Consider the following 14,674-nt stretch of genomic DNA (forward strand, 5'->3'; position numbering starts at 1 on the left):
GGGAGTGTGCTGTAACTTTAATCATTGTATATAAATAAATGTTCTTTTTAAATTCTTTTGATTGTCAAGCGCCACCTGTTATTTTGTTGGTTAGTGCCTGCTGCAAGTGCTGGAAGCCATTTTTAGACACCCTCCAAGAACTCGTGCTTGAAATGCCCATTTCCATCACGACAATGCACCCGCCTACAAGCCTGGGAAAATGGTGGCTTGTCTGGCCCACAAACGCATGTAGTAGTTTGCTCATCTGTAGTCCAGACCAGGCCCCCTGCGACTTTTTTGTGCTCCCACAAATCATCCGTCCCTCTATATCGATCTTCTATACATCTAAAGGTCTGTCTGTCTATATATCTGTGTATCTGATATGTCTATCTACCTATTTATATAGTTATCTCTATTTCATATCTCTTTCATATATATCTATCTTTATCCATTTATATGTCCATCTATCTATTTTCTATATCCTATCTATTTATCCATCATGTTCTATCTCATCTATCTATCTATCTATCTATCTATCTATCTATCTATCTATCTATCTATCTATCTATCTATCTATCTATCTATCTATCTATCTATCCCTCTTGAAAAACCTAACTAAGATTCCAACTACTATGACTGACTTCAGACCGGAATCAGACCTTCCTTTTCTAGGAGAAGTTATTGAGAAAGTGGTTGAAATTCAACTGGAAACCCACCTGACAACCCATGATATTTATTATCCATTCCAGTCAGGATTCAGGAGAAGACACAGCACTGAAACAACCCTGGTGCATGTGCTTAATGATCTTCTGATGGCAAGAGACAGAGGTGACTATTCAATCTTAATCCTACTGGATCTCTTTGCAGCATTTGACACCGTGGACCATGGCATTCTGATTGAGCGCCTGAAATATTTCTGTAGACTGAATGGCACAGTCTTTAGCTGATTCAAATCTTTTTGTCACCAGCAGGTCACAAAGAGTTTCTTCTGGGGTATAGTCATCATCATCAGTGCCACTGCCTTGTGGTGTTCCACAGGGCTCTAGACTATCCCCCATGCTTTTTTTAGTATACATGCTACCACTGGGTGAAATAGTCAGGCGTCATGGCCTGGTCTACCACTGCTATGCAGATGATACACAACTGTACCGGTCCTTTGCTCAGGGTATTGAGAACCCAATAACAACCCTAAATGGCTGTCTAGCTGAGCTCCGGGAGTGGATGAGCGCCAGATGGCTGCAACTGTATCCTGATATAACAAAGGTCCTTATAAAAGGAACTCATCATCAAAGGACAAGACTGTAGCATAGCCAACCAACAGGACTAGACTGCAGCATAGCCAACCAACATGAGTAGACTGCAAGAAAGCCAACCAACAGGAGTAGATTGGAGCATAGCCAGCCAACAGGACTAGATTGCAACTTAGCCAACCAACCAACAGGACTAGATTGCAGCATAGCCAACCAACAGGACTAGATTGCAGCATAGCCAACCAACAGGACTAGATTGCAGCTTAGCCAGCCAATAGGACTTGATTGCAGCTTAACCAACCAACAGGACTAGACTGCAACATAGCCAACCAACAGGACTAGACTGCAGCATAGCCAACCAACAGGATTAGACTGCAGCATAGCCAACCAACAGGACTAGACTGCAGCATAGCCAACCAACAGGATTAGACTGCAGCATAGCCAACCAACAGGACTAGACTGCAACATAGCCAACCAACAGGGGTTATGAACTACAAAACACTGAATCTTGGTGCTGTCCTGGAAGGTGGCTTGACACTTAAACATCAGGTATCAGCCATAATCAAATCCTCATTCTTTCATCTGGGGAACCAGAATCTAGCACTTAATTCCATCAGAAGATCTCCCTAAAGTCATACATGCCTAGACTACTACAATTCCCTCTACTTGGTTACCCCAGCAAAAGAAATGCACCGCTTGCAGATGGTACAAAATGCAGCAGCCAGGCTATTAAGTGCTGGGATGGGGGGAAAGTTTTCATACCCTTTTGCGAAAAATACCCTGAGAAGTGCGGGGCGAGGATTTGCAGGGGCAGAACTTTCTCACAAGCTCTGTCCCGGCATGCAGTGTTTGATACACATAGATATTGGCAGATGCTCAATTAGCTTAGTGATATCATTCAGGTGCTCGAAAGGGAGGGGTATTTCTAAGCAAGAAAAAAAGCCATTTGTTTCCCCCAGCACCCTGAATGATAACCGTAACCAGATATAAATTCCACATGATAACAGAATTCAGAGATCTGCGTTACACATATTTGCGCAAATGTGTGAATAAGCCCCAAAGCCGCATTAAGGCGTCTCTGTATATTTGTATCACTTTCTCTATAGCTTCGGCTTCCTAAATACTAATTTATTAACACTATAGTTTTTTCACTGGTATGCTACGCTGGGATTTCTGGCTTATGCTGGTGTTTTGGGGTGTCGCACCCTGCACCTAGATATAGCGCTAGGGACCCCAAATATACAGAGACGCCTTGATGCGGCTTTGGGGCTTATTCACACATTTATTTCTGGTTACGGTTATCATTCAGGGTGCTGGGGGAAACAAATGTTTGATACACCCTTGCAATGTATTCAAATATCGCATTGTGAGGTTAGCACATCCTAACCGCATCTTAGATGAGGATTGTAATAAACATGCCCCTTAATCTCTAGCTTCTGTCTATCTATCTATCAATCTAGCCATCCATATTCTATCTATCTATCTATCTATCTATCTATCTATCTATCTATCTATCTATCTATCTATCTGTAGAAGAATCAATTTATCTATAGAAGAATAAATGTAAAGTTTTGGAATGGTCAAGTCAAAGTCCTGACCTTAATCCAATGGAAATGTTGTGGAAGGACCTGACGTGAGCAGATCATGGGAGGAAACCCACCAACATAACAGAGATGAAGCTGTTTTGTATGGAGGAATGGGATTAAATTCCTCCAAGCCGATGTTCAGGACTCATCAACAATTACCGGGAACGTTACATGCAGTTATTGCTGCACAAGGGGGTCATACCAGATACTGAAAGCAAAGGGTCACATACTTTTGCCACTCACAGATATCGGTCTATCTATCTATCCCCACAGAGCTTTTACTTCATTCGTTACATGATATGTGATGTTAAGAGTCATTTTTCTTGGGTTACAATGTTTCCTGGCACTTACTTCCAAAATTGATGACACAGGACACAGTGATGATCAGGATTCCACCGACCAGCGCCACAATGCTTAAGAGCTTGGCCACACGCCCCAGCCTGAGGGCTCCATCCACATCACCCTGTTGAAGGCTGTTACGCGACTAAAAAAATAAGGAAAGGGAGGGACTTGTAAAAGCAAAACGTTGCAGAATGCATTGTAGGAGAAATGCAGTGAAATGTTTGCCGTTATGCTATTTACTCAGCCTGTGTTATCTAATGGGCTCTCTGCTATATCTCTCTCCCCTCTGTCACATGTTTTCTGTCATCTCTACACATGTACATTCTCTGTCATTCTTTCTTTCATGATCTTCTGTCATACCTTCTCTCACACTTCCTCCATTATCCCTTCACTGACACTTACTCCATCATCCCTTCACTACTCTTCCTCTATTAACCCCTCTCCCGCTATTTATTATCCCTTCACTTAGACTTCCTCTATTATCCCTTCTCTCACTCTTCCTCCATAATTCCTTCTCTCACACTTCCTCCTTCATCCCTTCATTCACTCCTCCTTCTTCATTCCTTCTCTCACTCTTCCTCCATCATCCCTTCACTTACACTTCCTCCATCTTCCCTTCACTTACACTTCCTCCATCATCCCTTCACTTACACTTCTTCCATCATCCCTTCACTTACACTTCCTCCATCATCCCTTCTCTCATTCTTCCTCCATCATTCCTTCTCTCACTCTTCCTCCATCATCCCTTCACGCACTCTTCCTCCTTCGTTCCTTCTCACTCTATCTCCATCATCCCTTCTCTCACTCTTCCTCCATCATTCCTTCTCTCACTCTTCCTCTATCATTCCTTCTCTCGCTCTTCCTCCATCATTCCTTCTCTCATTCTTCCTGCATCATTCCTTCTCTCACTCTTCCTGCATCATCCCTTCACTTACACTTCCTCCATCATCCCTTCACTTACACTTCCTCCATCAATCCTTCTCTCACTTCTTCCATCATCCCTTCACTTACACTTCCTCCATCATTCCTTCTCTCATTCTTCCTCCATCATTCCTTCTCTCACTTTTCCTCCATCATCCCTTCACGCACTCTTCCTCCTTCGTTCCTTCTCACTCTATCTCCATCATCCCTTCTCTCACTCTTCCTCCATCATTCCTTCTCTCACTCTTCCTCCATCATTCCTTCTCTCACTCTTCCTCCATCATTCCTTCTCTCCCTTCCTCCATCATCCTTCACTTACACTTCCTACATCATCCCTTCTCTCTCTCATCCTCCATCATTCCTTCTCTCACTCTTCCTCCATCACTCCTTCTCTTACACTTCCTCCATCATCCCTTCATTCCTTCTCTCACTTTTCCTCCATCATCCCTTCACTTACACTTCCTCCATCATCCCTTCACTTACACCTCCTCCATCATCCCTTCTCTCTCTCTTCCTCCTTCGTTCCTTCTCTCACTCTTCCTCCTTCGTTCCTTCTCTCACTCTTCCTCCTTCGTTCCTTCTCACTCTTTCTCCATCATCCCTTCTCTCACTCTTCCTCCATCATTCCTTCTCTCACTCTTCCTCCATCATTCCTTCTCTCACTCTTTCTCCATCATTCCTTCTCTCACTCTTCCTGCATCATTCCTTCTCTCACTCTTCCTGCATCATTCTTTCTCTCACTCTTCCTGCATCATCCCTTCACTTACACTTCCTCCATCAGCCCTTCACTTACATTTCCTCCATCAATCCTTCTCTCACTCTTCCTCCATCATTCCTTCTCTCTCTTCCTCCATCATTCATTCTCTCACACTTCCTCCATCATCCCTTCATTCCTTCTCTCACTCTTCCTCCATCATCCCTTCACTTACACTTCCTCCATCATCCCTTACCTTACACTTCCTCCATCATCCCTAACCTTACACTTCCTCCATCATCCCTTCTCTCACTCTTCCTCCATCATTCCTTCTCTCACTCTTCCTCCTTCGTTCCTTCTCTCACTCTTCCTCCTTTGTTCCTTCTCTCACTCTTCCTCCTTCGTTCCTTCACTCACTCTTCCTCCTTCGTTCCTTCACACTCTTTCTCCATCATCCCTTCTCTCACTCTTCCTCCATCAATCCTTCTCTCACTCTATCTCCATCATTCCTTCTCTCACTCTTCCTCCATCATTCCTTCTCTCACTCTTCCTCCATCATCCTTCACTTACACTTCCTCCATCATCCCTTCTCTCACTCTTCCTCCATCAATCCTTCTCTCACTCTATCTCCATCATTCCTTCTCTCACTCTTCCTCCATCATTCCTTCTCTCACTCTTCCTCCATCATCCTTCACTTACACTTCCTCCATCATTCCTTCTCTCACACTTCCTCCATCATCCCTTCACACACACTCTTCCTCCTTTGTTCCTTCTCTCACTCTTTCTCCATCATCCCTTCTCTCACTCTTCCTCCATCATTCCTTCGCTCACTCTTCCTCCATCATTCCTTCTCTCACTCTTCCTGCATCATCCCTTCACTTACACTTCCTCCATCATTCCTTCTCTCACTCTTCCTGCATCATCCCTTCACTTACACTTCCTCCATCATCCCTTCACTTACACTTCCTCCATCATCCCTTCACTTACACTTCCTCCATCAATCCTTCTCTCTCTTCCTCCATCAACCTTCACTTACACTTACATCATCCCTTCTCTCACTATTTCTCCATCAATCCTTCTCTCTCTCGTCCTCCATCATTCCTTCTCTCACTCTTCCTCCATCATCCCTTCTCACTCTTCCTCCATTATCCATTCACTTACATTTCCTCCATCATCGCTTCTCTCACACATCCTCCATCATCGCTTCTCTCACACCTACCTTATTATTCCTTATTCCACTCTTCCTCCATTATCCCCTCTTGTACTCTTCCTCCGTTATCCCTTCACTTACACTTCGGCCATCATCTCTTCTCTTCATCCTGATATACACCCACTGTCATTCCTCCCTATTTACTCAATCTCCTGTTTTTGCAACTCGTATCTCTTACCCTAAAGTTCATATTTCTCTATATCTCTACCTTATTTAATTATCCTGTTTTTCAGTCCATTATTCAAATTAATTTCCTCTAAATCCACCAGGACCTCTCTGTACCACTTTATATTCACTTTTTAATCCATTTCCCACTCTCTTGTATATCTACACCTGTACATCAGTCTCTTTTACCTTCTTTCAAATTGCCTTCACTCTCAGGACATCTGCCCTTCATTTGCCAAAGATTTTTCCGCATCCAATAGTCTTTTACTCTTAAACCTTTATACATCTCTATGGGCCTGATTCAGATGTGGTTGGAGTGATCATCACTGCTGCTTACTTGGAAGCAGCAGTGATGCTAGCCTATGTTCATGCATCAGGAGGCATCTGGTATAAGTAGACGCCTCCTGCATGCATGTCTGAGGACACCACATCTGAACACTTGCAACATCATCAGCCGGCTGAGTGACCCATGACCTTCTTTACAAACTATCTATATTCCCACCTCACTCTATATTACCTTCATCTTAAACCATCTCTGTACATCTCCACCTCACTCTACAGTATTATTCTTCATCTCAAACCATCTCTCTATATCCCCACCTTGCTCTAAATTACCTTCTTCTCAAACCATCTCTATATCTCCACCTCACTTTATATTACCTTCTCAAAGCATCTAATTATCCACCTCACTCTCTATATGACCATCCTCTCAAACCATCTCTCTATATTCCCACCTCACTCTATATTACCTTTATCTTAAATCATTTCTGTACATCTCCGCCTCACTCTATATGACCTATTTCTCAAACCATCTATCTATATCCCCGCCTCACTCTATATTACCTTCATCTTAAACCATCTCTACAGCTCCGCCTCACTCTACAGTATTATACTTTATCTTAAACCATCTCTATATATCAGCAAATTGCTCTACATTACTTTCTTCTCAAACCATCTCTATATCTCCACCTCACTTTATATTACCTTCAAAAAGCATCTCTAAATATCCACCTAACTCTTTATGTTCTTCTTTTCATACCATGCAGTATCTCTACATCTCCACCTCACTCTGTGACCTACTCAAACCATCTCTCTATATCCCCACCTCACCTATATCCCCACCTCACTCTATATCTTTTTCACAAAACATCTCTCTACATCTACTCCCCCACTTTATATTACCTTCTTCTCAAACCATCTATCTACATCTCGACTTCAATCTATATTACCTTCATCTCAAACCCTCTCTCCACATCTCCACCTTACTCTACAGTATATTACCCTTTCTTTATATTTACTATTTCTATATTTCCATCTTCTCAAACCATCTCACTAAATCTCCACCACACTCTACATTATCTTCTTCACAGACCTTCTCTCGATAGCCCGACCTCACTCTATATTATCTTCTTCACAAACCATTTCTCTGTCTCCACCTCACGCTACAGTATTAACCTTCATCTCAAACCGTCACTCAATATCCCCACCTTGCTCTACATTACCTTCTTCTCAAACCATCTCTATATCTCCACCTCCCAATATATTACGTTCTCAAACCATTTTTTTAAGTCTCCATCTTACTATATGACTTTCCCAAACCATATTACTACAACTCCACCTCACTCTGTATGGCCTTCTAAAAATTCTCTCTACAAATCCACCTCACTCTATATTACCTTCATCTCAAACACTCTATCTATATCCCCACCTTAATCTATATTATCTTCTTCTCAGACTACCTCTCTATGTGGGTAATTCAGACCTGATTGCTGGCCGGCGATCCCCATTGCTGCGATAAAGTCTGAACTGCGCATGCGTATGCACCGCAATGCACAGGCACGACGGACCGCAGCAACGGGGATCACCGGCCAGCAATGGGATGGTGCAAAAATAGCGAACGCACCGGCGATCGCATAGAGATTGACAGGAAGAGGGCGTTTGTGGGTGGCAACTGACCGTTTTCAAGGAGTATACGGGAAAACACAGGAGGGACCAGGCGTTTGGAGGGGGGATTTCTGACGTCAGCTCCGGCCCCGATCATCGTGGCGGCTGAGTAAGTCCAGGGCTGAGCAGAAACTGCACAAACTTATGTTTGTGCAGTTCTGCTACAAATGCGATCGCACACCTGCACACAACCAATACTCTCCCCCTGTAGGCAGCGACTACCTGATCGCAGAGATGCAAAAAACGCACCCTAGCGATCAGGTCTGAATTAGGCCCTATATCCCCACCTCACAAACCATCTCCCAACATATCCACCTCCATTTCCAGACTGTCGGTGACACCCAGCATTTCCCTTGTCTTCTCACTTAACTGTCCAACATCTCTTCCATACTCCATATGAGCTTCTTCTCAAACCTTTTCTCTACATCTCATTTTCTTTCTCCAATACACCGTCCATCTCTTACGCTCACTCCATCTCCTCTCATATTTCTGTCCTCTCCTTACCCAGTGGCGGTTCTTGCCACGGGCAAGCGGTACTTTTGCCCGGGGCGCCACCTTCCGGAGGGCGCCGCACCAGGGCAAGATCCGCCACTGTGCCCCCCGTAGTGCCTTGCTGTGCCCCCCCGCTTTGAAGGGAACCAGACGCGTAGCGTCTAGTTTCCCTTCATGGAGAGGACCTTAGTTGTGCAGTGCGCGATGACGTCATCGCGCACCGCACAGCAAAGGTCCTCTCCATGAAGGGAAACTAGACGCTACGGTCTAGTTTCCCTTCGTCTTGAGGACCTTTGCTGTGCGATGCGCGATGACGTCATCGCGCACCGCATAGCATAGTGGCACAGACACTAGGGGTCATAATTGACCTCTAGTGTCTATGATGTTCTATGGGAGAGACGTAATAACGTCTCTCCCATAGATCAAAGAGAAGAGAGAGGGGAGAAGAGCGGTGCCGCCGGCGGAGGGGGTTTGGATCAGGAACGGGGATGGTAAGTATACTTTTTTATTTTTTTCTTTTTTTTCTTTCAGCGAGCTGACCACGCCTCCAATCGAAGCCACGCCCCCCATATTTTGCCCGGGGCGCCATAGATCATAGAACCGGCCCTGTCCTTACCCTACAGTTTCACACTTAGTTCCCAGCCGCCTTTCTCACTATATATTACTCTCAAACAATTTATCTGCATTATCAGCTCACTCTGTTCCACTGAGGTGCTACCTACTCTGCCACGTTCACTCATTGCACACTGTCATCTCAGTCTTTCTCATCCCTCTCACTGCACCGCTTTCCATTCTGCATTTCCCCCCTACAGATGGAGCAAGGATCATCTTGGCTTCTCTACTGCACCTAGGCGCACCATGCTTTATTAGCATAAACTGACTGCCCTGGCTTTGTTAATCCTAATCCTAATAAAGGCCAATATGAAGATGGTTCCATCTGTACATCCTGGTTCCCCATTCCATTTTGTTCTTTCAGGTTTTTTCCCAGTACGTACGTACTTGTAGTCCCACAATTACTCAGTGTCCAGTTTTCCTCAACCTCTTCTTCTTCATTAATATTAATTTGTTAATATTCATGTACACTCAAATTTAAATAATCTATCAGTAATAACCCCCCAATATTTCCTTCTGCTAATCCATCATCCATTCTCATACACCAAATTAATGGCCGGGATGTAATGTGAGCCAATAATGCTGTCCGGAAAAATGATCGCACCACATCGGACATTACAGATGTGCGTCTATTTCCCGGAACTCAGGCAATGTAATGGCGTGCGTCTATTTCCCGGCTTCTGCGTATCAGATCCGAGGTGTCGCAGTATTTAGACTAGAAAACAGCCGATATTTTCAGACCATCAGAAATTTGTCTTTTATACCACTTTCACACCGTCTGAAGGCGGGTCGCACCCGGGAGCCTGACACAGGAGCTCCCAGTATGCGACCCGCCTCAATATCCCTTTCACACCGCAGACTTCAATCCGGCATATTAGCGGGTTGGTGACGCGGCGTGGGCAGTGCTGGGAGATCACATGGTCACTTGTTAATTTTTCAACACTATTTCTCTATTTTAATTACATTTCATTTTTGTATCCCCTTCTCTATAGCTTCAGCTTCCTAAATACTAGTTTATTAACACTATAGTTTATTTACTGGTATGCTACGCTGGGATTTCTGGCTTATGCTGGTGTTTTGGGGTGTCACACCCTGCACCTAGATATAGCGCTAGGGACCCCAAATATACAGAGATGCCTTGAAGCGGCTTTGGGGCTTAGTCACACATTTGCGCAAATATGTGTAACCAAGATCTCTGAATTCTAATATTATGTGGGATTTATATCTGGTTACTGTTATCATTCAGGGTGCTGGGGGAAACAATGTCTCTCTTTTTTCTTGCTTAGACATAACCCTCCCTTTCGAGCACCTGAATGATATCATTAAGCTGATTGAGCATCTACCATTATATAGATCACATGATCTCCGAGAGCCGCCCGTCCACACACTGTGAACGGGAAACGGGTCGCACTGTCCCGGCTCCCATTCACACCGCACAGCGAGCCGGGTTGAACATGAGTTGAACCCTGCTCGCTAGAAGGGTTGAAATACCGGGTCGCTCAACCCTGTATATTGCCCCTGGTACCTTTTACACCGCACAGGAACATGGGTTATGCGCACTCGTGCCAATAACCCGTGTTCAAAGCGGCTTGTGTGAAAGGGGTATTAGTAATGGAGGACCACAATGTCAGAGAAAAGTCACCCACTGTCCCCCAAGAGTCCCATGATTAAAGCAACACAGACCCTAAATAATCCCCAGTCCTCCAGGATGCACCAGAAGGTTATGCTGATTTAAATGATATTCAGCATGGCTATATTCAGGGTGTAATTGCAATTATCTAATTATGTTACAGTGTTTGGCTGGAATACACTGTAGCATAATATTTTGTATGCAGATACAGCCGTTATTACACACAGAATACAGGCATGCTACGTATTTTAAACAGCAGGAGCTGATTGTGCATCTTATTTGCAGCACTTCATTTTAGAAGCAAAATGATGTGAATAGGACGCACAGGCAGCTCCTGCTTTTTAAAATGATATGCAGCATGTCTGTATTCTGTGTGTAATAGCAGCTGCATCTGCATACAAAATGTTATGCTACAGTGTATTCCAGACAAACACTGTAACATAATTAGATACAGTTACAATTACACACAGAATATAGCCATGCCGCATATCATTTAAATCAGCATAAGCTGCTTGTGTGTCCTCATACATCCATTTGTGTATCAGACACATTTTCCTGTGCAAAATGTGCAAAAGTTACATGTACACTACATGGACTATTTTTACTGATCAAAGTTTTTTCAAAATGTATTAAAAATGTGTTTATTTATTGCAAATCTGCTTGAAAAGTGTATTTAGAATTGATTTCCAACATTTTCATAACCAACTCAGCCAATAAAACACCTCTAAATTCTTTGAAAGTTTTAGAGCTGTTTTGTGTCCGACCTGCAATATCCGACTCCATTACATTGGCAGAGTTGTATACTTAACATGGGCAAAACATCTGGATCCAACTTTTTATTGGGCTCACTACTTTAGAGCCGAAAGCGTCCGAAAAAGCCGCTTTGCGGCCGCTAATACATTAGCCAGCCTTGGAAAATGCCAGATGTTTGCAGCAATAGTCGCAAACATCGGACATTTTGCCGTTATCGGCTCCCATTACATCCCGGCCAATGTCTCTCTTGTAATTATTCACTCTGTAGATTTCACTTATCATTCCCTTATTTTGTATCTCCGCTCGTTTGCTCAATGTGTCTGCTACTTCTCCCCATTTCGCCATCTCCCACAATAAATCAACATTGTCGCCTTCTCGGTACACTTCGGCAGCATGTCCCAATATTGTCAATCTCCCTTTCCGTGCTCAATAGTCCCTTTGTGGGATTCAACCTCTACCACTAGCCACCCAATGGACATTAAAAAATGTAAATGTCGTGGTCATCAATTCAAATGTATCCCAGATACCTCCTCACTATCGAGCATCCAAGGAAACAAGACTGGGGTGGAAATCTCCTACCTAACACTGTTGGGAGATAAATTGGGAAGTTGAAATACATTAATGAGGGTACAGGCCAACCGTGATAGCAACCTATGCTTTGTGAAGGAGATTACAGTTGTCAAAGACATGAGTTTTGGAGTCCCACCTTCCAAACTACAGTGATCTAAGATAAACATGGACCTTGGTCATATATAATGTGGACACTGTACCTATGTCTAGTGATACTGATAGTGTAAGTATATTGTGCATAACTAAATGTTCTTCATATATAATCCCCATGGACATCTTCCCCTTCGATGACCTCTTATTCATTATATAGCCCCTTTCACACTACCCTTGCCTAATTCTACCCATCCCCTAATTTGATCTCAACCCTCTCCTCACAGACATGCCCCTCCTTTAATCAAAAATATCTCTAACACCCACTCACTATGCCCAGTGGGAGAGGACTGGCTGCATATTCAAGTCTCATACGAAGGCAAATGGTTCTACAGCAAAGCACAGGAACACGGCAGGTTAGAAGGATAATGCAACAGTGATCATAGCAAGACAATAGAAGGACAGTAAACATAGCTGGTGGAAAGCACGAGTGATGTCCAGGAGTCAAAACCAGATGGAATTGCAAGATTGATTGGACAGAAAATGGGCTTCTTACTCACCATGATGGAATACACAAAGCCAACAATGTTGACTGGCCACATTGGGCAGAAGCAAGACAAGATGGCAATGAGGAGGTAGTCTTTTGGCTTTTCTGCCTCAATGGCACTGGCAGTGGCTGTAGAAGCTTGACGACACAGGCTTGGCCTGGGAGAATTGGAGGCGGCCTGAGCGAGCCGTCCTTCTGAGCCGGTCGGGCTAGGGGGCCGTGGTCCTCCATTGGCAGCTGGCTGGGCCTTCAGGTCATTCAGAGATGAGGATTTTGATTGGATGGTAACAGATGGCTCAGCCTCTGATCCAGTAGCTTCCTGCGCAGCTTCTGGCTCCTCTACCACCACCACGGTTGTAGTGCAGACCGGGTCTGTGGGCTCTGGAGAAGTTTGAACCTCAGGGGGAGGCCCTGTATCTGCGGGAGGGGTTGCCATGGGTATAGGAGCCAGTGGAGCAAATTGGAGTGAAAGGGAGTGATGGATTATGGGTGATGGGCTCAGGAGAGAAACTCCAAGTAGGAAAGCAAGAGCTTGATTCTAAAATGGGTGAAGAAATAAAATAAATTATAAACAGCACATCTTAGTGCACATACATTACTTATTAATCTTGTAATGTTCCATTAATTCATTTACTCCATTAGATTTTAGTTCAAGCACTCCCCAAAACATTGTTGAAGTCTGCAATAACGAATTCTGCTAATTCTGCATAAACTCTCCATAGTCCCAATTACTCCATATAACCCTCTCTATAAATCTACTTATCACTATATAATCCTGCCACTTCTACATGTGCAACATCTCTAAAATACAATTCTTCCTCACCCACAAGGCTATCAAATCTCAGAGTCATGCCTTCGTCATTTCCCGCATGGTCTACTGCAGTCTTCTCTCTCTGGCTCTCCGCTGATTACCTCTCCCACTCTAGCACTCAAAACTTCTCCTTTCCTCTGGAACCCTCTCCCTGCCCTTCCACTGTGTCTCAGCCTGCAGGGATTCAAACATGCTCTGAAATAGTACCTATTCATCAAAGCCTGCCAGACATTTTCACACTCTTATCTCACTCCCCATATCTTCCCAGTTCACCTCCCAGCTGTAATCCCCACTACCCTAGATTGTAAACTGTTACAGGCAGGACCCTCCACCCTCTTGGTTGTCTCACTGCACTATTCCTCTCCTGATTGAGCCTTACTGTCTGAGCTTCCCAGGGCACTGGATCATTGTCTCCTCCAATGACTTCATATATCACCAATTTATAACTCCCCCTTTTAGTCATTATATCCTCTACCTATAACTGATCTAGTTATTTTATATATAACACCTCCTTATGTGTCATGTTTTGCTACCTTATAACTCTTTGTATATTTTTATATCTATACGTTATAACTCATCATACTTTATATATTCCTATCACTGCTATCATTTTAACTCCTATAAATTTATATATCCCCCTCTCTATAGTGCCTGCTAATATTATTTATTTATTATTTATTACCAGTTATTTTTATAGTGCGCACATATTCCACAGCGCTTTCCAGAGAATATATGCCATTCACATCAGTCCCTGCACCCAGTGGAGCTTACAATCTATATTCCCTACCACATGTACACACACACACACATTCACGCTAGGGTTAATTTTTGTTGGGCTCCAGTTAACCTACCAGTATATTTTTGGATTGTGGGAGGAAACCGGAGTACCCGGAGGAAACCCACGCAAGTACGGGGAGAATATACAAAGTCCGCACAGTTGGGCCATGGTGGGAATGGAACCCATGACCTCAGTGCTGTGAGGCAGTAATGTAACCATTACACTATCCGTACTGCCCTAATATATCATATATCCTCTCTAACTTATCCTATTATATCATATATCCCATTACTATAGCTC

General features: G+C 43.8%; 1 protein-coding gene across 1 annotated transcript in view; it reads right to left on the reverse strand.

Moving 5' to 3' along the window:
• The window catches only part of PRRT2 (proline rich transmembrane protein 2), a 39,981-nt gene that overhangs the window by 11,526 nt on the left and 13,781 nt on the right, over positions 1-14,674 (reverse strand). Inside the window, exons 2-3 of the mRNA XM_063935269.1 lie at positions 12,799-13,323; positions 3,167-3,299 (exon numbers count right to left, since the gene is read on the reverse strand). Coding sequence (XP_063791339.1) covers positions 3,167-3,299; positions 12,799-13,221 — 556 coding nt within the window. The 5' untranslated portion in view covers positions 13,222-13,323. The remainder of the gene's footprint in view (positions 1-3,166; positions 3,300-12,798; positions 13,324-14,674) is intronic.

Source organism: Pseudophryne corroboree, chromosome 7, assembly GCF_028390025.1.
Source record: "Pseudophryne corroboree isolate aPseCor3 chromosome 7, aPseCor3.hap2, whole genome shotgun sequence".
NCBI lineage: Eukaryota > Metazoa > Chordata > Amphibia > Anura > Myobatrachidae > Pseudophryne > Pseudophryne corroboree.